At 36.6% G+C, this 23,213-nt stretch overlaps 1 protein-coding gene across 3 annotated transcripts in view; it reads right to left on the bottom strand.

The window, feature by feature from the left end:
- The window catches only part of MICU2 (mitochondrial calcium uptake 2), a 137,614-nt gene extending 115,170 nt beyond the window's left edge, over positions 1–22,444 (bottom strand). Inside the window, exon 1 of one of the 3 annotated variants that reach the window (XM_037001915.2) lies at positions 22,197–22,444. In XM_037001915.2, the coding sequence (XP_036857810.2) occupies positions 22,197–22,400 (204 nt within the window). In that variant the 5' untranslated portion in view covers positions 22,401–22,444. Of the gene's footprint in view, positions 1–21,798; positions 22,152–22,196 lie in introns of those variants that run through there. The other 2 variants (XM_037001914.2, XM_073226497.1) reach the window with 2 other exon arrangements.
- Positions 22,445–23,213: the final 769 nt, after the last annotated feature.

The following is a 23,213-nucleotide window of genomic DNA, read 5'->3' as shown; positions in this document are numbered from 1 at the left end:
GGCATGAGGGAAGCAGCTGCCTGAGGAATGAGCTCCTCAGGAAGAAAAGAACGGTATGAAATGCACAGTGGAGATCAAAGAGCGGCTGAAGGCCTGTGGGGGCTCTCTGTGACCCTAAACCTACCAGAGACAGAATTTAGTCTTGGTAGGTGGAAAGTGATGGAAGTGGGGATGAATTCCTCCTATTACCATAGCTATTTGCTTCTCAAACCTGAATCAAAAGCTAAATATATGGGAAAGGAGAGGCAGAAGAAATGCTGGGATTTGGGGCCATACCAAACATGTGTAAACCATCCACATGGTTCTGGTTATATATAAAATGCTCCATGGATTTCAAGGATTACTTGTAATGCAGTAAAAAATGTGACAAAGGAATTAAGAGCAATGAGTGATGTGAACTGGATAAAAGAGATCTTTGAAAGCTGATGACTTCTGTTAAAACATTTCACTAGTTTATTGCCTTTAAAGCAACAGGTGCTTCACCATTCTGTCTCTAGTTTTTATCCATGAAGTGACAAATTGGAAAAGTTCTCTGTTCTTTGTTGAACATTCTTTGGTCTCTACATTTCTCAGGAAAAAAGTGGGAAAAGAAAGGCCTTCCTTACAATGCTTTCAATATGTTCAATGTCTATACATTGCACTAGACAAAATGTAGTAAAACCTTATTCATTTGGGGCCTTTAATTTGGAATTTGTAATAATCTGGATAAAATGTAATTGCTTTGTTGTCTTTGAACTTTCTGTGGTGTAACTAAAACATGTTTTTCTTCTAAAGAAAACTTTACAATTGGGAATTTTCAGACATTAACAGAACTTTTACATTTAGTTCTAAATCAGGGAGATTTTACTGTACATGAAACAAAATACTGCCATACTAAATATTAACTACATAAGCTATACTTCATGATGAATTCTACAAATGATAAATTATTAGCCAAGAACACAAAAATCATTCTGAGAAAACCAGGAAGATCTGCGAACTACTCTCTCTGGCTTCTGAATATTATTTTATCTAGAGAAGGTTGAGTCTAGACTCCTTTCCAGAGACTGGGAGAAAGCTAGTGTGGCTTTTCTTAGATGAGCATGGTAAATGAAATGGCATTTATAAAATACCATAGAATTCTGTCCAGAGAAGCATGGCCACTATCAGGAAATGCTGGTGAGTAAAAAAGCATCTTTTCTATTAACTGCTTTCTCTTTCCCAATGAGATCACTGAGCAGAAGACTTCATTTTCCCTTCCTGAATAATTATCTTTCAGTCAGTAGATTGTAACTACAAAAATTTTTGTATTATGTTCTGAACAAAAGGTTTGAATTAGGTTTCAAGTGATTAAAAAAAAAAAAAGAATAGTGCTTTAACTTAAAATCTCAATACCCTCCAAAACTTTCATCAGTATCATTTACTGCAACCATACCTAAGTAATGTTTTTCTTAAGAAATGACTGAGATACTTGAGCTTATTCCTTACACAGAAGATAAATACTACTATGCAACTAGCATTTACTACATGTGTGTCTCACAATGATACATTTCAAACTCTGATAACTATTTTTCCAATGTTATTAACCATAGCATTTTTACTTCTTACTTTTCAAAATAAGATATGCACCAAACTAATATTTTTCAAGATTATGTAATTAAATTTAAGTGGGAAACTCGTAATAAGTCTGGCATTAGTAAATTTATCTGCATTGTTATTTCTCTTCTTTGGGCAGCTGGGCAGCACAGTACAGCAGTAACAAGAAACCTTTTATAATGGAAGTTATGGTCCACTTTCTGGAACCTTACACACTCATGCAAAAAGGTTTCTTTAAAAACTGAGAACTTCAAGTAAACCTGGTAAAGTGCTGCTATCAGTGGGCTGAGTCATAAACAGAGACTACCACCAGGAATAACAACATTTAGGACACTGTATCCTACAGTACTTGATACAGTATAGGGCAAAGAAGGGATGGATTAAAGGATCCCACTCTCCCCTCCTCCCATCCCTTCTTGGGGAACAGCTGCAGTCTGTAGCTGTAAGTATTTTATAGTTAGGGATTGAAGAAGGAAACTGATTCACTCAGTTATTATTTTGCACTGCTTTCCCCTAGCGGTCCTGCATTCTCTGTGATGCACTCAGATTTCTGTATCTCCAACTCCCAGCAGAAGACTGTTCCTGCTACGTGCCTCCTCAGTTTACAGGACACTCATAATTGAGGGTGGCCTTATAAAGCCTGTGGCTGAACACTGACGGCAGTTTGCCTCTCTGCCACCAAGTCCCTTCTGCCCCTCACCCTAACTCTACACAAAATTAGGTCAAAGATTGGAACGATTTTTTTAAAATGGCTGTATATTGCTTGCATACACACAAGAAATTTTATCCAAAACAAAAAATAGGACAATTTTTGAAAAAGCCTCCGAGATCCAATGGAAAGATAATGAAAAGGCTGAATGAAGGGGCAGATCTGCAATTTCTTATTAAAAGCAAAAATTACACTTCTATTAAAAAATTGCATTGAAACTTATTTTTTATGAATTGTTTTTGTACAGACAAATATTATACTAATTTAAAATGTCGAACTTAGTTTTGTTCCTTGCTAACATGGACTTCCTAAAATTGATTTGGCTTGCTGGTGTGTCCCTAGCTTCAGTGTTGACCTGGCTACCTTTGATGAGCTTCAATAAACCTTTGCTGCATACCCTTCCAGGAGGCAGATTAAATAACTACTTACTGCTTCTGACTGTAATAAAGCACTTCACAAAGCATGTAACATAGTTGTTTCTTGTTCCTTTTGTTGTTTGGCGAACTTACTTGTTAAGAATTAATTCTAGTGGTTACCTCCTCTAGGTGTCCTTCTCTGAGTACCCATTTTGGGTTAGGAAGCTTCTTAGAATGAGCATAGAAACCCTGAGTCAACTTTTATCAGCACCCTTATGACTCTGTACTGGAATTGTCTGTGCTCCACTACAATGAATTCCTCAAAAACACAGAGTATCTTTCTTTCTGGTATTCTCAGTGCCTACTACAGGGTTAATAGTGTTAAATAGTTAAAAAAAAAAGTGTGCCAGGAATGAATGGATCTTTATGAATAGGAATTCCAGACTCAAGCTATAATATTAAAATATAAAAATTTAAAAAGATTATAGTCTCTGAAGCAAGATACAAAAGTTTGGTTCCTCTGCTTATGTATTTTAAACCATATTAATTATTTATCAAAATATCTTTAGATAGGTATGTATTCTGCCATGTGCAACTGAACATGAAAGTATGCTCACAAATAGAAATAAAGGCCCTTTGCTTCCTTTTATCATAACCCAAATTACTGTTAATTACTCTAGATTTTTAAAAATGCCTCATAACAAGAGGAAAGAGGTAAAGTCACTGACAGAGTGTGGCAATGTTAACTGTTAACAAAGGATAGTGCCTCATTTTCTTGCCTATTGCAGAAATCATGGAATCTCAGAAACAGCATGCTCTGAAACTGAATCACACCAGCTGCTTCACACTCTCCTGTAAATCTGAATGAGTGATTTAGTGGATTTCAGGCTTTTGTCATGATTGGGTTAGGTTTTAATGAATTTGTTTTAGCTTTAACTTGGAGTTCACTGACATATTTAATATGTCAAATAAATTTTGCTATTAAAATATATTTGTAGGAAATGAGCAGGGGTGAACCAGACATTTTACCAACCAAACACTGACAAAACAGGTGAAGTTTACTAGCAAAGGTACTAAGTTGCATGCCATTTATATTTCTATTGATAGTTATAAATTGTGAGGGCCGGGCCCCTGGCCAGGGCTCGGTCCCGGGGCTGATCCACCGCAGCTCCCTTACCCAGTGGTAGTTCTAAGACCTGGTATTTTAGCCTCGTCACCAGCTGGAGAAAATGGCGCCCATTTCCTGCTCACCACCCTTTCCCCTCTTCCCTGTTGGGGATTGGCCCAGCAGACTTCCGTACCCATGCACAGCTCGTGCTGCCCGCTTAGAGTGGCGCGTGACACCTATCCGCTTAAAGGTCACGCATGATACTGTCCCGGATTGGTTGGGTGACTGAATATAAGGGAGCCCGCTGGGAGGGAGAAGAGCTTCCCGACAACTGCTGTAACCACCGTGAGAGATTAGACAATAAAGCCTAGAGAAGAATCAAGACCTTGGGCGTGTTGCTTCAGTCCCTGAAGGGTCGCGACAATAAATTAAATCACTAGTAAGTAAAATAGTACATAGATAACACAATACAAATACACAATGCAAAAAGAAAAGTCATCCACAGATGATTATATATTTTATAACTTATTGTTCAAGCAAAGCTCTGCTTTCTATCTGTGAAGTACCAACAGAACAAATCATTTAAGACCTGGCAAGAATTTGCCAAAATCTCTTCTTTTAACTGTATTCTATAGACATATTTAATGATAAGATATCCATGCTCTTCATTTAGTAATTTCTGAAGATACTTTGACAGTGAAGATTTAAAGATTCCATAATAGATGTTACATAATGACTGAAAAACCAGACAGATTGTTTCTGGTTTTGACTTGTTTTTTGCTTTGTGGTAGCACAGAGCCTAGCTAAAGTAAACAACTGTTAACTAGTAAGTGAAAAAGAAGTTAACACTTAACTACTTCAACTGCCACTACTACTAGTACTCACATTTTTCTCCTTCAACTCCTCTACTACACTTTAGTGTCTTTGACAGCATTTGGTGTCCAATGAGGAAAGATGAATGTCTGTTTCTTAACCTTCAAGTACAAGAAAAATACAGTATAAAACTGTGCCAGTGAATCATATGCTAAGTTAGCAGAATTGTTAGCATCTGTCCAGGCAACAGTGAGGTCTGTACCAAATATGAAGTTCTCTTGGTGCATGTTAAAGAAAAATCTGTTCTTTACCCCTGGGAATATTAGAATCTTATATGAGAAACAAAACGAGCAAACATTTGTAGTTTATGATAAGTTGTTACATAAGTACTTGAAAGTCAGGAGTGGACAGGGCTAGAATTTGGGTAATCTTTTCCTTTTGAAATTTATTTGGTGATTAATTAACTCCTGTGTTCTTTATAATCAAGAGAATGCCTTAATCAAATCTTGGGAAGAGAATGAGGGGAAAAGGGTAGTTATTTGTAGGCTAGAATAGACAGTGTCTCAAGTTCTGAAATGATTCAGGCAACCCAAATCTCAAAACTTCAATTACTAGTGTAGTCTCAAAGAATAAATCAGCATATTTAATGACCTGGATAGAGTTTGTCACTTTGCTTAGTATAAAATTAGTTTCTAAGTATTTATGGCTGGTGGGTGGGTGAAATAGGTGAAGGACATAAAGAGGCACAAAATCTCAATCTGATGTAAATTAGTCACAGGGATGAAAGTACAGCTTAGAGAATATAGTCAATAGTTCTGTAACATCTTTGTATGTTGACAGTTAACTACACTAGTTGGGGTGCAGATTTAATAATGTACATAACTGTTGAATCACTGTATTATATACTTGAAACCAATTACATCAACTATATTTCAATACAAAATATATTTAAAAAGTAGATACTTATGGTCATTGTTTAATCTTTTAACATATTTGAAAAAATCTTACATGTCATATATTATTACCACTATTAATAATATTCCTATGAATTTATAGATAGACTCCTATAGCGAACTTGAGTAACCTAACTAACCTACAGGCTAGAGAGCAAAGAGAATAAACTTGAATAAGCTCTCTTGGATGATGAACCTTTATGAACTAAAGGTGAGGGATACGGTAACAGACAAAAGTGTCTGTTCCATTTACAAGGCCGTGAACAGGAGAAGCTACAATAGGGCTTAAAGAACATACACTGGGCTAGAAAAAAAGGATGTACAGAGTCAGAACAGAGGTGAAGGACTGGTAAAGCAGAAGAGTAAATATAAAATAAATATAAAGCATTTGGTCTTAGGGTAATATCATCCAAAACCTCAGAGAAATGAACTGACATAATAAGAGTGAACTGGAAGATAATCTTAGACATAACATTCAAAACATTTCATAATGTGAAGAAAGATGAATATTAAGAAGCTTGGAGGGACAAGGGATATAACTTAAAAATTTATAGAGCTGGGGCTCTTAACTGCACAGTATATGGTCATACTTCCTGCTGTTCACGAGTCCCTAAAACTGTGTGACAATGTGCATGTATACTTTTTGGGAGAGGGTCTATAATTTTTTTTATCACATTCTCAGATTCAAAACTGAGTCAAAGATTAAGAATGACAAAGATGAATCAGCAAACATGAGTGATAATATGGTAAAATATCATCACAATTAATAAAGTAAAATGCTCCAATTTTAAGTATGGGCCATATTAGAATAGTGTTATGTAGTTAATTAACTTTAAATAACTGAGATGTATATCAGATTCAATCCATTTTCAACACATGGGTGTAGAAGTCTCTTAAAATTTCAAAGAAAAAAAAAAGTTTCCCCAATAGGACTAAGGATAAAATGAGAAGTCTTTTAATTCTAGGTCCTTTAAAAATGTCTTAAATTTTCCAGTAGCTAAAGCAGATTAAAAAAAGAGTACACAACTGCTGTTTAGCCAGAATAAACCAATGAACTAAAGAACATCACTGCTGTATAAAAATTTCAAATAAAAGCTTGGTCTCAATAAAATATTACATGTATATCTGCACAATTTTTTTTTTAGGTATAATTGACATGCAACATTATAATTAAGGCACAATTCTGATTTTTGTAATTGTATTGCTCTATCTTTTCACTGACATGGTGCTAAAGCCACTGTAGCCTGCCTTTCCCAAACTAGGCACTATTCTATATAAGGAAGCAGTCGTCATGCTAAGCATAATGAATACTCAGGGCTTTTAGCAGAGAAACCACCCAAGGGAAATATGGATGAGAAGAGAGTGGAGAGCAGAGATACAGAGGCAACAGAGTCTCCAAAAGGGCAAGGACGGCTCACTGTCAGTATGATGACCCTATCTGGAACCACCATAGTTATTTCTTAACGCCTGAACCACTAGCTTTATTTCTATAGTATGAAGGAACAACACTTTGCTAATACTATTATTAATACTATCTTGCAAAGTTTTAATAAAAACTTCCCATTCAAGATACAATAACCAAAACTTCAACCATAACTAGATTTTTCAAGTCATGATAAAAGATGGATTTTATTCTTTTCTTTGGTCCCTTTTCCTAAGTTTTTTTTATAATATACATATATTTCAATAAGAAAAAAAGTCAATATAGGTAACCTCTAAGAATCAAGAAACAGCCAACAGCTTCAACTCCCTCCTTAATATAGTCCAAGGAATTCCAATAATCATAATAAAAGAGCATTTCTTTAGTGTTTAAAGAAGAAATCTTTTCATGACTGTAATTTAAGATGGATTTAATCACTGCCTAATGGCCAAGTCTCCTAATGAAATGCAAAGTCAACTTAAAAACAGAAGAGTTGCATTATTAAATAAATGAATCAACTACAAATAAAATAAAGTTAGTATTAAGTTTTTGAAAAAGAATGGTGTGTCTCTGGCTCATATTATACTACTGATTGTCCTCATGCAGCGATTCCCTTGTTAAATCCCAGTGTTCCCTTATGATCATCCTTCTTCGGCTTGCCACTGAACTATCTTACCTTGGTATGTCTGAAAGTCAAGTACCAGAAGAGATGATCCTTTTATTATACTTCAGTGTACGCAGGACCGATCGTTGGACGAGCCTTTACCAGGGGCTCAGCTGTGTTTTTCCTCGGCCGCATGCAGTCACACCACAGGGCACACACACAGAATGCAGTGCTATTCCCCAAGGGCAGCCTCCTGAACCTGGACTGCAGTGCTGGGACGACTCCAAGCACTCCAGAACTCCCCTCTGTGAATTTATACAGAGGCAGAAGCATATTTGGAAACTGAATTGAGCTGGTTCTTAATTGGGTAATTATGATAAACTGAAGAAAACTTTGTCTTTAAAACACTTAACAGTGAGATTTAATCTCTTGGTATTTACATTGCACACACTGAAACAGCAATCAACCCATTTATAATTTCTTATTATGTATTATCTTTTAATTGTGTATACTGGTAACTGAGAAAAATGACATGATATTCCCAAAGAGCAGATTTACTAAGTCATACTTTGCCTTGGAATATCTACAACAATTTGTGGGAAAACACTGCTTCCTATGTAAAGTTCATTTTGTCCTATTTAAAAAATAGTTTGCACTTCCAGGGCACACAGCAGTTAAGTGATGAGGGGCTGAAAAGGGAGAGGCCTGGAACTGCAGCATTTAACAGAAAACAATGAAGTGTGATGGTTCTAGTATGTAATGAATAAATCATTATCCACAATATAGGTACAGATAAATTTAAGATTTTATAAGGCTGTATTTCTTAATAGTAATTACAACTTTTATTCTACACACCACATATTCATGGAACTGTCAGTATCAACGAAAGTTTTCTACATAAACAAGGCTATACTTTCATATATGACGCGTCAGATATTTCTATATTGACATTATTTCTAATCTGAAACACTTAACAATTTTACTTACAGAGAGTAAGTAAACAATATATTCACTCTTGGTTTACTTTACCAAGTTTTTACTTTTTAAACTTCTAAATTCTTACACTGCTATTGATGGCTTAGGATATGTTTATGCACTGTAATAATTCATAAAACTCCAAAATTCACAGCAACAAAGCATTAATTTGTATATGTTATCTGTTAGAACATGTTTTATAGAATATGAGCAAATAGGAATTTACTAGATTCAGCTAAACAAATATAACTGCAAAGGGAAGATGAAAATACACTTCTGCTTTTATATCACAGTTTTTTCTTTCTTTCATGGCCTTCCCAGAGAAGCACCTCCACAGATTTACAGTAGGACATGTAAGTACTGTCCTCCTATTATGCAAGGAAGGAAAGTAAGACAACCTCTCATTCATACAGGACAAACAGCTATGCCAAAAGCACAAATTACATCTGATTGTAGGGTATAACTTTTGTCATCTTTCTTTTCATAATCTAGCCACTTACACACTTTGACTTTTTACTTCCACTTGGGTTTATTAACATCAAAGCTTTGTTATCCCTTTCTGTTCCTTGAGACAGTTTTACCTGAGGCAGTAAAATATAAAAACTTGCTGGCATTCTTGCTTTACTGTTTCAAGAAAGCTTTAGTTTTCACTGGGCTTACAATGTTTCATGGATATTAAACTTCTGTATGTTGCTGTAAAGTTTATTTCCCTTGGCATACAATTTTTAATGTACTACCATTAAGCCCAATGCACTACTCACAAATACACTCTGAGTACACTCCAGTAGGTTCTAATTTTACCAACTGCCAATGTCTTATTAATGTCTTCTCCCCTCTTTTCACAAAAATAGTCAGACAACTCGAAATAAAAGAATGCAATGCCAATTTAATTGTATGAATTGTTTAGAATTCTCAGAGCAACTTAAAATAGCTCCACATATTACATAATTTGGGTTTTAAAAATATTCATTGATATGCAACTGAGTCCTACCTCTGAGGAAATTTGAAAATTCACTTCCCAATACATATTTTATTGTTTAGACATGACCATCTACATTCCCTGCTTTTAATCATTTAAAATTTGTGACCACTTTGTTTCACTCGGGTTGTACTCACAAAATATAAAATATTAATTTAATTATCAAAGAAAAACCATTTTTGATATTCTTACTATTTTAGCATTCTAATAATTTTTTTATTTTGGTATCATTAATCTACAATTACATGAGGAACATTATGTTCACTAAACTCTCCCCATCACCAAGTTCCCCCCACATACCCCATTGCAGTCACTGTCCATCAGCATAGTAAGATGCTGTAGAATCACTACTTGTCTTTTGTGTTGTACAGCCCTCCCCGTGCCCCCACACACATATTATGCATGCTAATCGTAATGCCCCCTTTCTTCCTCCCCCCCACTCCTTTATCCCTCCCTTCCCACCCATCCTCCCCAGCCCCTTTCCCTTTGGTAACTGTTAGTTCATTCTTGGGTTCTGTGAGTCTGCTGCTGTTTTGTTCCTTCAGTTTTTGCTTTGTTCTTATACTCCACAGATGAGTGATATCATTTGATACTTGTCTTTCTCCGCCTGGCTTATTTCACTGAGGAAATAACCCTCTAGCTCCATCCATCCATGTTGTTGCAAATGGTAGGATTTGTTTTCTTCTTACGGCTAAATAATATTCCATTGTGTATATGTACCACATCTTCTTTATCCATTCATCTACTGATGGACAGTTAGGTTGCTTCCATTTCTTGACTATTGTAAATAGTGCTGCAATAAACATAGGGGTGCATATATCTTTTTCAAACTGGGCTGCTGCATTCTTAGGGTAAATTCCTACAAGTGGAATTCCTGGGTCAAATGGTATTTCTAATTTTAGTTTTTTGAGGAACTTCCATATTGCTTTCCACAATGGTTGAACTAATTTACATTCCCACCAGCAGTGCAGGAGTGTCCCCCTTTCTCCATATCCTCGCCAACATATTTGTTGTTTGTCTTTTGGATGGTGGCGATCCTTACTGGTATGAGGTGATATCTCATTGTGGTTTTAATTTGCATTTCTCTGATGACTAGTGATGTGGAGCATCTTTTCATGTGTCTGTTGGCCATCTGACTTTCTTCTTTGGAGAATTGTCTATTCAGTTACTCTGACCATTTTTTGATTGGATTATTTGCTTTTTGTTTGTTGAGGTGCGTGACCTCTTTATATATTTTGGATGTTAACCCTTTATCGGATCTGTCATTTATGAATATATTCTCCCATACTGTAGGATGCCTTTTGTTCTATTGGTGGTGTCCTTTGCTGTACAGAAGCTTTTTAGTTTGATGTAGTCCCACTTGTTCATTTTTGCTTTTGTTTCCCAATTCTAATAATTTTTAAATTTAATGCCATGATACATTATTCATATTAAACTTATAATTTCAGGGTTTCCTAAAAATAATTTGTTAGATGATATTTTTAGTAACATTGGAAAAACTCATCAAAAGCAAGCCATTAGAAGTTTGCGGTAACTGGTCCTATATTCATCTTTGCTGTTTCTTAGCTCTCATTCTTCATGAACTGTTACATTAGCCCCTCTCCCTCTAACTCTATGGGCTTTTCTCTCCAGTAGCAGTCATTCTAGATCCCTTTGACATGGCCCATGTTTCACTAATTCTAATTTTCCAGAGCAACTTACAATCAGGATCTTCGGCCTTTTCTTTTTTAACAGAAGGGAAGTGTGGATTAGGTCTATAGGCAGTTTGTAGGATTAACCACACCCTCTGCTTTTACTCCTGTTACAATGGGAGAAAAATCCTTGTTACTATCAAAAGGCCAACCTTTCTACCTGTGGAGTAGACTCTATTAACTTCCTTTCTCAAAGACTTCAACTTCTAAGTATTTCCCCATAGATTTGTACCAATGTTTGTCTCATCACATCATTCTAACAGCATTCAAACATCCTTTATCTCACATCTTACAAAAAAAAAAGCAAAACCTGTCCTTGGTCTCCTATTTCCTGCTTGTCTTTTTTAATATCCTTTATGGCAACACTTCCAGAAAGTACAGACACACCTCTCAGATACTGCAGATCCAGTTCCAGACCACTGCAATAAGGCTAATATTGCAATAAACTGATCAGCATTTGGGGATTGTCCAGAGATCTTTTTGTTAGTTGAATCTTATTGTGGTCAGAAAACATACTTTGTATGACTTGAATCCTTTTAAGTGTACTGAAATCAGTTTTATGGCTCAGTATCTTGGTAAATGATTCTTCTGTACTTAAAAAGAATATATACTATGTTATTGTTGGGAGGAGTGTTCTATAAATGTCAATTAAGTCAAGCTGATTGATAGTGTTGTTTAAATATTCTATATACTAATTTTCTATCTATTGTTCTATCAGTTATTTAAAGAAGGTTATTTACATCTTAAATTATAATTGTGAATTCACCTATTTCATCTTGTAGCTTTATAATATTTCACTTTATGTATGTTGGAACTCTTAGGTATTTAACATTTTGGATTTTTATGTTCTTTTGATGAATTGAGCCTTTTATCATTATGAAATGGCCTTCTTCATTCCTGATAACATTCTTAGATGTGGAATCAAGTATGCTGAATATTAATATAGCCACTCCTGCTTTCTTTTGTAGAATTGTAGCATGATATGTATTTTTTTAACCTTTTATTTTTAATCTACAGGCATGCCTCAGAGATATTATGGGTTCAGTTCTAGACAACCACAATAAAGAATATAGAATTCAAAATAAGATACCCAAATGAATTTTTGATTTCCTGGTGTATGCATGCTATAGTCTATTAAATGAGCAATAGCATTATGTCTTTAAAAATGTACATACCTTAACTTTTCAATATTTTATTGTAAAAAAAACCTTTCATCATCTGAGCTTTCATCAGGTCATAATCTTTTTCCTGAAGGGTTTTGCCTCTATGTTGATGGTCCCTGAGTGATTAGATAGATGGTAGTTGCTGTGGCAATTTCTTAAGACAACACTAAGTCTTGCCACATTGACTGACTCTTCCTTTCACAATTTCTCTGTAGCATTCAATGCTGTGTGACAGCAGTTTATCCACAGAACTTCTTTCAAAACTGGAGTTAGTTCTTTCAAGCTCCATCACTGCTTCATCAACTAAGTTTAAGTAATATTCTAAGTCCTGTCTTGTCACTTCAACAGTCTTCACAGCATCTCTATCGGAAGTAGACTCCATTTCAAGAAACCACTGTCTTTACTCATCCATAACAAGCAACTCATCATCCACTCAAGTTTGATTGTAAAACGGTAGCAATTCAGTCACAACCTTAGGTTACACTTCCAATTCTAGTTCTCTTGCTATTTCTATCACATCTGCAGTTATTCCCTCCACTGAAGTCTTGAGACCCTTAAAGTCATCCATGAGAGCTAGAATCAACTTATTCCTAACTGCCCTTAACAATGATATTTTGACCTCTTCTAGTGAATCATGAATGTTCTTAATGGCATCTAGAATGGCGCATCCTTTCTAGAACGTTTTCAGTTTACTTTGCCCAGCTCCATCACAGGAATCACTATGTATAGCAGCTATAGCCTTTCGAAATGTATTTTTTTTTAAATAACACTTGAAAATTGGATTAACTGCTTGATCTGTGGGCTGCAGAAAGGATGTTGTGTTAGCAGGCATGAAAACAACATTCATCTCATGTCCATCTCCATCAGAGCTCTTAGGTGACCAGGAGCATTGTCAATGAGCAATATTTGTCAAGTAATCTTTTTTTCTGAGTAGTCCCAACAGTGGGCTTAAACTATTCAGTAAACCATGTTGTGAACATACGTGCTGTCATTCAGGCTTTGTTGTTCCACTGATAAGAGCACAGGTAGCACAGGGCCTAGGATTTCTGAATGGTCAATGAGCACTGCCTTCAACCTGAAGTCACCAGTCACATTAGATCCTAATGAAAGTCAATTTGTCCTTTGAAGATATGCACTGACTTCTCCTCTCCATCTATAAAAGTCCAAAGGCAGTAAGTGTTTCATCTACATTGAAAATTTGTTTAGTGTAGCCACCCTCTTACTTTAGTCAGATCTTCTGAATAACTTGCTGCAGCTTCTACATCAGCATTTGCTGCTTCACTTTGCACTTCAGTTATGGAGATGACTTCTTTTCCCCTGAAGCCTCTACGAGCTTCCGACTTTTCTTCTGCAGCTTCCTCACCTCTCTCAGCTTTCATTAAAATGAGTATAATTAGATTAGGCTTTGGCTTAAGGGAATGTTGTGGCTATTCTGATCTTCTAGCCAGACCATTAAAATTTCTCCATATCAGCAATAAGGCTGTTCTGCTTTCTTATTATTCATGTGCTCACTGGAGTAGCACTTCTGCCTTCAAGAACTTTTCATTTGCCTTCACAACTTGACTGGCTGACTGATGCAAGCGACCCAACTTTTGGAATCTCAGTTTGACAAGCCTTCTTCACTAAGCTTGGTCATTCCAGCTTTTAACTTAAAGTGAGACACACACAACTCTCCCTTTCACTTGAATACTCAGAAGTTGTAGGGTTATTAACTGACCTTATTTCATACTGCTGTGTCTCAGGGAATAGGGAGGCCTAAGAAGAGGGAGGGAGATTGTGGAATGACCTATCAGAACACATACAGCATTTACTGACAAAGTTCACTGTCTTAAATTGGACCAGTTTGTGGTATCCCAAAACAGTTACAACAGTACCATCAAATATCACTGATCATTATAAGCAATATAATAATTTTAAAAAGTATGAAATATTGAAAGAATCACCATAACATGATAGAAACACAAAGTGAGCAAATGCTGCTGGAAAAATGGCACTGATAGACTTGTTCAAAGTAGGGTTGCCACAAACCTTCAATATGTTAAAAAAAAAAAAAACAGTATCTGCAGAGTTCAATAAAGTGAAGCACAATAAAATGAGGTATGCCTGAATATCTATTCACTCTCTTTGGTTCTTACTTCATTATCTCTTGTCAACCCTTTCTAACTAAATTTGTCCCAAGTATTTCACTGAAATTTGTCAAGGTCACTAACAACTTCCCTATTGTCATATGCCAAGCTCAATTTTCTGTTTGCAACCTCTCAGCAGCAACAGACTTAAGTGGGCACTTCTTGAAACGTTTCTTCATGACTATACTTTATTGGTAAGTGCACCACTTTGCTACTTATTTAATACTTTTTGGTTATGCAAATGTCTACTTAGAGATTATTTAAAAATGCCATATGAAACTTCTTACTATACTTACTGTAACTATGCTATACTATTCTCTTTAGTAAACAGGAGAAGTAACTATTTTATTCCCAGAATTAGTTATGTTTCTGAGCAAATGACTAATATGAAGCACATAACATAGCCTGCTCCCCTTTATAAACTTGCTGCTAAGTTTAAAATTAAGTTTATGACTTACCTCAAGCACAATACAGGGTCTTACAGCATTAACGTAATCTTTTTTTTACAATTTTCATTTTATATTTACTATTTTCTCTTCACTTGAAAGTGATAACTCATAGTATCATTTTTCTAAGCAATTTTAAATATTTTTAGTCTCAAGATCAGCATAAATAAACACATAAATACAATTTAAGGAAAAAATGACAATAGCATTGAATTCAGTGAGGAAGATGTCTACTTTCGTCTTCCAAGAAGCTGCTTTTCAGGTATCCTCCTCCCTCTTTTTATTTCCCTGATATTTCAGAGACTATCAGTTACCATATCCTAGGTAAGTTATCTGTCATTTTGTGTGACCTTTGCTAAAAGCTCTTTTCTCTTAGATCAGTAAATCAACAATCGCTGCACCCCTCCTCTCCCTTCCTTTTGGCAGAGGCAAGGGGAGTGGGGAACGGCATGTCCAAGGCAGAGCTTTCAGGGAACTGGTTACAGACAGGGTGACTGAGGGTTCAGACACAGACCTTCCTCTGCTGAGGACGGGGTTGCCTTCCAAGAGACACATCATAAACTGACAATGCATTCAATATTAATCTACTGACTACCTTAAATGTGCTCAAAACACTTACATTAGTTTACAACTGGGCAAAATTATCTAACACAAAGCCTATTTTATAATAAGGTGTAGAAATATACTATGTAATATATTGAATACTGTACTGAAAGTGAAAAAGAATATGGATACGAAATAAAAGTGTATCACTGTCGACCCTCATGGTAGTGTGGCTGATGGGGAGCTGCTGCTGGCTGCTGCCCACCACTGGAGGTAGGATCATACTGTGTTATATCACTAACCTGGGAAAAAAATCCAAATCCAAATTTTAAAGTACACTTTCCATTAAATGGATTATTTTCACACCATAGTAAATTTGGAAAATTGCAAGTTGAACCATTGCAAGTTGGGGACTGTCTATACAATTATGGTCATGGATTAAAACCCTTTGAATAAATCAGGAACTCATGAGTCCTATGAAGCCTTGAAGTATCTCTCCACAAAATACTGATTAAAGAGAATACATTAACCTTATAATGGAGAAACCTGGCAGATATTATCTTACCAAATGATAAAAATTAGTATCAGTAGAAATCTGTATCATATGCCTCCTAATATGATGTATAGAAAAGAACACAGCATTACTTTAGTGTTAATCCTAACAAATTAAGAAATCATGAGGAAACATCAGCCAAATCTAAATTAAGGGACATACTGCAAAGTAGCCACTACCCAGTGATGGGTGAAAATACTTTAAAACTATAAATAGGCATAAAAACAATACATGGATTGAAACTTGGAAGAAAAGTACACTAATTCTGAACTTAATATAGCCACTTTAAAGACAGATTTATTTGTGCACTCTCTCCATTTATTCATTTATGCACTTATTCATTCAACAACTATTTACTGAATACCTACTATAAGCCAGAGACTGCTAAGTATTGTTAGTATAATAATGAATAAAAGCTAAATATTATGTGTAAGTAGTTTAGAATGGTAGTTGTACAGTAAGGCTTTTTTAAAAAGTGATATATAAATATATAATTGACATGTAACATTCTATCAGTTTCCCTAAGGAGTTACTGATTCAATACTTGTGTACACTGCAAAATGATCACCACAGTACGGTAGTTAACACCCATCACCATACATACACTTTTTTTTTTTCCTTATGAAGATAACTTTTAACTCTTAGCAACTTTCAGATAGTGTTACTATTATTTGTAATACAATGTTAACATAAAATATAGTATTACTGTTACAGCTTCCACCTTTTGACCACCTTCACCCCATTCTGCCCAACTTACAGTAAGATATAAGTGACTAATTAGATAATGACTAGTATTAATGACTATATAGTAAAACATAAATGACTAATAATTAAATCCACTAAGATGGAAGGAATTTCAGTGAGTCCTGGATCTTGATTTTCTTTGACAGATTTAAAGACAGACTTAGAATTGCACTGTTGTAAACATTCTTTCTCCTACTGTGAAGACACCTAAGTCATATTCATTAGTACCAAATTTAGCATCTATAATGCCTTTTTATAACAAAATTAACTGCAGAAGTGACCATACAAAAATTAATCTGAGCACATCAACTAAGCTTTATAATGTGAAGACAGTAAGTGGAATACAGTATTCTGCCAGCTTTTTTCCTTGACAAAAGCCTCAAATCCAAATTCTAGGTAGGTAAAAAAAATAAGCAACACATAAGATTTAAGACTTCTAAGTCAGTCTCTGTATCTGTTTAGGAAGACCTCTAATGCTATTCATTAAACCTCAAACATGTTAGTTTACCCACCATGATTTGGGCACAGTGACAAAGCATCTTCTGACCACTCCAATCTACACTGCCTTTCCTTCTCCTGTGCTGAGTACTGGGGGAAATCACCTTCTGATCCAAGGGAAACCCTTCTCCTTTCATATTTCTTTGACAAGTTTCTCTATGCCCATGGTTTCTCTTCTCCTAAAGACTAAGGTTTTGTCAAACAATGAATGTATCACAATTTAAGCAAAGAAAATATGGCCAAATTCTCAAATATTCAGGGAATGACAACTAAGTCATCACTGCCACCTGGACAAAAGGGAATGGAATGTAAGACACCACTGACTCAATGTATCCTGATTTCAGGTATGCTGAGATGTAAAAAAGAAAACAACAAAAAAAAGTTCCTAGAATGAATGAAATATACTTGCTGGAGTTCTGTGATATACTAATTCCATTTTAAATAAGGAGTTTTATATTTTTACAAATGATATTTAAATACTTGGCAAAATGCTATGGATCACATTTTTAAAAATTTTTTGAGCTTAAAGATTAATAATGTTGTTAGCAAGACTAGCTAGGTATTAAATACGCTAAGAAAATGGAAATACCAGTTAATGGCAGAAACCAAATGCTATGAAAAGTTAAAGGAAGGATAATAAGGATGGTCAGAAGGAGGAATTCTTACTGATTAGCAAGAATTGATGAAAACAGAAACTGATCATTATTATGGATGTCAAAATGTTAAAGGCATGAAAAACTAGGCTGCTCTGTGAATAAAACATTAGAAAGTTTGTAACAGCTAATGCTGTTTTATAATGCAAGTTTCTAATAGGTTATCTAATATTGCTGCAGTCTGCCTTAAGTCCATTAAAAATGGTCAATCATAATCTAACACAGGATAGAATTAAAAGGTAAAGTATTACTTTAGAAATACTCAAGTTCACTATATGGAATATAAACACAAAATCACACCAATATACACATACTTCTAAGATATATTCATATGTAAGGCATTTTATCATGTATATAATATATTTACATGGATCCATTTTAAAAGTGGTTTTTCCTCTAATTTCTTTTATATTAAATAAAAGCAAGCAAATTACATCAAGAGAAAAACATCTATCAAATGTCAATAGATTAGATGAAAATCATTAAAATTATAAGTAAATCATAATCACAATTACATAAGAAAGTGATTTTATTTACTCTCAAAGGCTGCCTATTTGATATTCTTCTGGATCTAAAAAGTCTCTTGATAGAACACAGCTTAAAACCACTGCTCATAGACCCAACACCAAATACTGACTGTATTAGTTTCCAACAGATGCTGTAACAAAGTACCACAAACTGAGTGGTTTAAACAACAGAAATTTATTGTCTTAACATTCTGGAGGCCAAAAAAAATCCTACTATTAAGTCAGGTTAACATTTGGCATCCAATATCACATACAATTTAAAAGCTAATTTAAGGCTGAAAAATACAAAAACACAGACAGTAAGTGAAATATTCATACAATTAACAAATGAGTAAGAATAAATAAAATATCACTGTTGTCAACTGTGAACTACATTGCAATTTACTTTGGCTTTATGGTTTTTTTCTTTACTTTTTTTTTTAACCCTTCTTGCAGTGTTAGGCCTTATTATTACAATGACTTATAATATCAATGGTTCAGAAAAGCTCAACATTGAGGATTTACTTAGTGACATTGAGATTTGTTTTCATCATTTTGTCTTACCAATATATTATTTCTAGCTTGTAAATACAAAATACAATAATAGCTTTAAAACTTTTATTACTAAAATTCCTGCAGAAAGAAAATAGTTTTGCCACTGCAACTCTAAAACTCTCTAGCTCCTGCTTTCACCATTGAAATAACTTTATATTTTTTATTATATCAGTTTATTAAATGCAGCTATCCTTTATAGCAGAATAATTAGAATTTTGTTGTCTTCTCCCTATCATTTATCTTATTTCACTATGTCAGAATCAAATGTAATACTGTAAAGAAAGTAATACTAAAATCTTAGAACAGTTTTCCAATATTCATAAGTGTTTCAGAAATAGTTTACATAAAACTGAGATGTTGACTTGCTCTAAAGCAAGTTTTTCAAGGATCACTGTAGGAGGCAGTATTTTGTTGCCCAGTTGTAATCATTGTATTTATTTAAGACTTCTGCAACTCAGACTCTGCAAATTTATCCTCTTAAACCTCTTTCAAATTCATCTATTAATTTAGCCATCACCAACTCTCTCCTGAATTTTTACAACTCCCTAATTCCAATTTTTAATTATTCTCTTCTCTGAAGTCTTGATACTCTTTCCACAGGTCAAAGCTAAATTTTCCATATAGTAATGTAGATAAGTATTTATGCATTAGATAACATGGTATTATGCATTAGATAACACTTCTGATTTTGAAGAACTAATATTTTGAGATTTTTGTAACAACTATAATAGGACAATATCAGATTTCTATTAATGACAAAGTCAGTTACTGTTCATATATCATCACTTGTTGCCTAAATTAGCAATTGAAGAAAATGTTAAATTACAGGTCAATAGACTTGCTTGGATCTTTTGGGGTCCATGCTGGTTAATTAAGATCCCCTACAATGGCTCCCTACTGTCCTCCAGATAAAAATTTCTGTCCTATGGCTTAAGGAGCACTTAATGATCTGATTCCTTGCTACTACTCACCCTGTTGTAAACTCATCTTCGGCAGCTAACACTGACTCAAACTCTCACCTTCAGACCTCTGCAACGTTATTCCCTTTGCCTGCGATACTTTCCCCATTCTCTTTGCCTAGTAAGCTACCAGTCATCGTGCTGGTGTCGGTTTATCAGTTTATATATCACTGTTTCAGGAAAGACACTGCTGGGTGCTCTCCACTGTTGCCATAGCACCCAGCACTTACCCCTATCATAACAGTTACCAACCTGTTAAAACTGCCCTCCTCAGTGAAACTATAAACACTTGAACTGTGTCTCAAATTCCCATTCCTTGCATACCGCCTGGCACAGAGTAGGCACTTCAATAATTATGAAAGGAAAGATATAAGGGAAATTCCAATTTATGTGCTATTTCATGACCTTGAATTCTATCCTTAATTCCTGATTGACCTTCACAAAAGCAAGCTGTAGGTCACAATGGGAACCATTAAAGTGTAGGATTCAATTAATACAAACCCACTATTTTTACAAGAATCACTAGCTGTGATGATTTTTACCATCTTTCAATACTAAGTAAATAATTAGACAAATACATTAAAAAAACCTGTATCAAGAGATGGTATGTATCTAAGCAATTCCCAACTGTGCACAAATGACTCCAGAGTGGAGTGGAGGGTTAACAGGCCCCCTCTTAGGTAAGTGTTACCAGATTCACTGAGGTACAGGGAGGGCTTTCAAACTATAGGCCCTTCAATTCTTGTATTCAGCCATGTTGCTGCGAGGAACGTGTGGACCTCTTTAAGTTCATTGTAGTGGTAAAAGGATATGAACAACTGCTTTAAATTGGTCCAACAGCAGACCAGGCAATGTTATGTCAACAGACCTTGTAAAGAAGTTATTAAAATGGTTTCTGTATTATTTTAGCTATGCTGAGTACCAAAGGCTTGGGGGCAGAATACTATGCCGGTGTTGTTTTCAGTGTCATGTCACGAATTAAAAACACAGAGAAGCTAGAAGTGGGCCTGAAAAAAAACCAGTGAAGACAGATGACCTAAAATCGGAATCTACAAACTGCTGAGGAAGAACTGAAGTCATAGTCTGGGGAAGGATTGGAAGCTGTGTCTGAGTGGTGATAGGTCAAAATATGACTACACAGGGCTTTGAATAATGAAATTTAAAAATGTGAATTTTATCCTAGGCCGAATGAGGCACTACTGGTTTCTAAAGAACGGCACCATTACACGGCTAAAGTGATACTCCTGGGAAGACCGACCTAAGGGTCCTAAACAGGATCCCTGAATTAAGGGGTTGAAAACAGCGAAACCAAAGATGAATAATACTCTGAACTAACTGCTTGGCAGAACTTATAAAACACTAGCAGACAGACCCTTCCACCTGTGATGAGAAATGTAAAGAGAATGGGGGGAGAGTTATCTATGAGGCATTTCAATTTAATGTAACTATAAAAAGAACCATTTGTCAATACTTAATTTTAATTCACAATGGCGGTTTTCCTCTTGTTGCATATGGCTGTTTAGTTTTTCAATAGGTGCAATATGAAAAAAGTCAGAAGAAACTGAAAAAGAAAATGCTTTTAATTTTCAAAAGAAATTCACGGGCAAAAATCCTTCTAAAATTAAGATGTCCATAAAATATTTTTAAAGTAGTACTCTCTACCAAATTTTCGAATGTACGTGGCAATTTTATACTGAACTAGGGAAGATGACCTTTATCTTAACATGGCCGGTTTTGTAAGAAAAGTCTTTTGCTTAGTACTCACAGTCCACTGAAGCATTAAGGTTTATGATCACAATCTGGAAATTACCAACCGGTTAATTTTTATGGTCATTTTTATGATTTAAAAAGTCATCTATTCGGACTTACCGCGCTGTACAATGAGGCTGTAAAAGCCTTAGTTAGGTGAACAAAGGTGTGCCCAGGTGGGTAAGCGGACACGCTCTACCTGCAGATCTGAGCGCCAGTTTGCACACGGGGAGGCGCGGTGTAGCGAGGGCGCCGCGAACCCGGTGTTGCCCTAGGACACGCCCACACTCCTCCCCTCCACGGTCGGCCCGGTTTCATTCCCGGCGTCCGCGGACTCCCCCGGGGCAGGCTGAGTGTCTCGCCCCGGCCTCGAGCACAGACAACCTGCCCCATCTCCCGCGGTGTGCCCTTTCCTCGGCTCGCGGAGACAGCCGGGCCTCCGGCTCCGGACCCCGCCCCGAGGGCGCCTGAGGCGGGAGAAGCCTGGTTGGGGCTGGCGGAAAGGCCCGGTCCCGTACCTGGGCTAGGACGCTGAAGCAGCCCTCGGGCGCCGCGACGTTCACGCGGCCATGGTACCACGCCGCTCCTGCTCCTGCCAGGGCCACCCCGGCCACTGCTGCCGCCAACGGGCGAGGGCCCGGTAACACCCGCTGGCCGGCCGCGAGCCCACGCCGCAGTCTCCCGCCCCAGGCCGCCAGGCGAGCGCCCCTAGCCGCCGCCATCTTTGCGGAAGCGCCCCATCGCCCCGCCCGCTTCGCCGCCGGCTTCCACGAGCCGGGAACTCCCGCCCGCCGCGGGTCTCGCGACATCTCGGCGGCCTCCGCCAAGCCTCGCTAGCCTGCGCAGTGTACGTGGCTGAGCTGGCAGAGCTCCGGGAGTGGGGACCCGGGGTGGCTCCCGTTCTGCGATGGGAATGGGTAACTAGAAAAGTCGGGCCGCAGCAGAAGCAAGCCGCCCCAGTCGAAGACGAGACAGGGCCCGTACTGCGTACGAAGGTCCTCCTGTTCTGTAAGGGACGTTGTGGCATCCCTTGGTCAGTAAAAGAACCGGTGTTTGGTAGGCGGGGCGGGAAAGCAGGTGCGTGAGCGAGGCAGTGCCGACGGTGACCGATACACTGCGTAGTTCGCTTTTCTGGTGGGCGTGACCTTAGGAATGGAATGCCATCCCTTAAGTAGTGGGGCGCAGAATTGGAAAATTCTCGTATTCCTGAAAACTGGCTTTGCTCTAAATTATACAAGCCTACCTCTGTTAAGAATTTCTTAAAACTATTTGTATCCTGTTACTGAGAAATCTGTATAAGCTGCAGATACTTTCAGGCCATTTAAAATAACATCAGAAACGCATCCAGCTGCTGCTAGTAACCCTTATTTTTTAAAAATGTGTGTGTATTCTCCTTTTTTCACTTCAAGTTAGATGAGCTAACTTTTTAAAACTTAGTTTTTTGTGGCGCAATATACATAACTACCGCTTTAACCATTCTTAAGTGCCTATCATTGACGTAAGTAATTCACATTTTGTGTAATCGCAGCCATTCA

The sequence above is a fragment of the Manis javanica genome, chromosome 1 (genome assembly GCF_040802235.1).
Source record: "Manis javanica isolate MJ-LG chromosome 1, MJ_LKY, whole genome shotgun sequence".
NCBI classification, from domain to species: domain Eukaryota; kingdom Metazoa; phylum Chordata; class Mammalia; order Pholidota; family Manidae; genus Manis; species Manis javanica.
The sequence above is the reverse complement of the archived record's forward strand: the minus strand, read 5'-3'. Positions and strand labels throughout refer to the sequence as shown.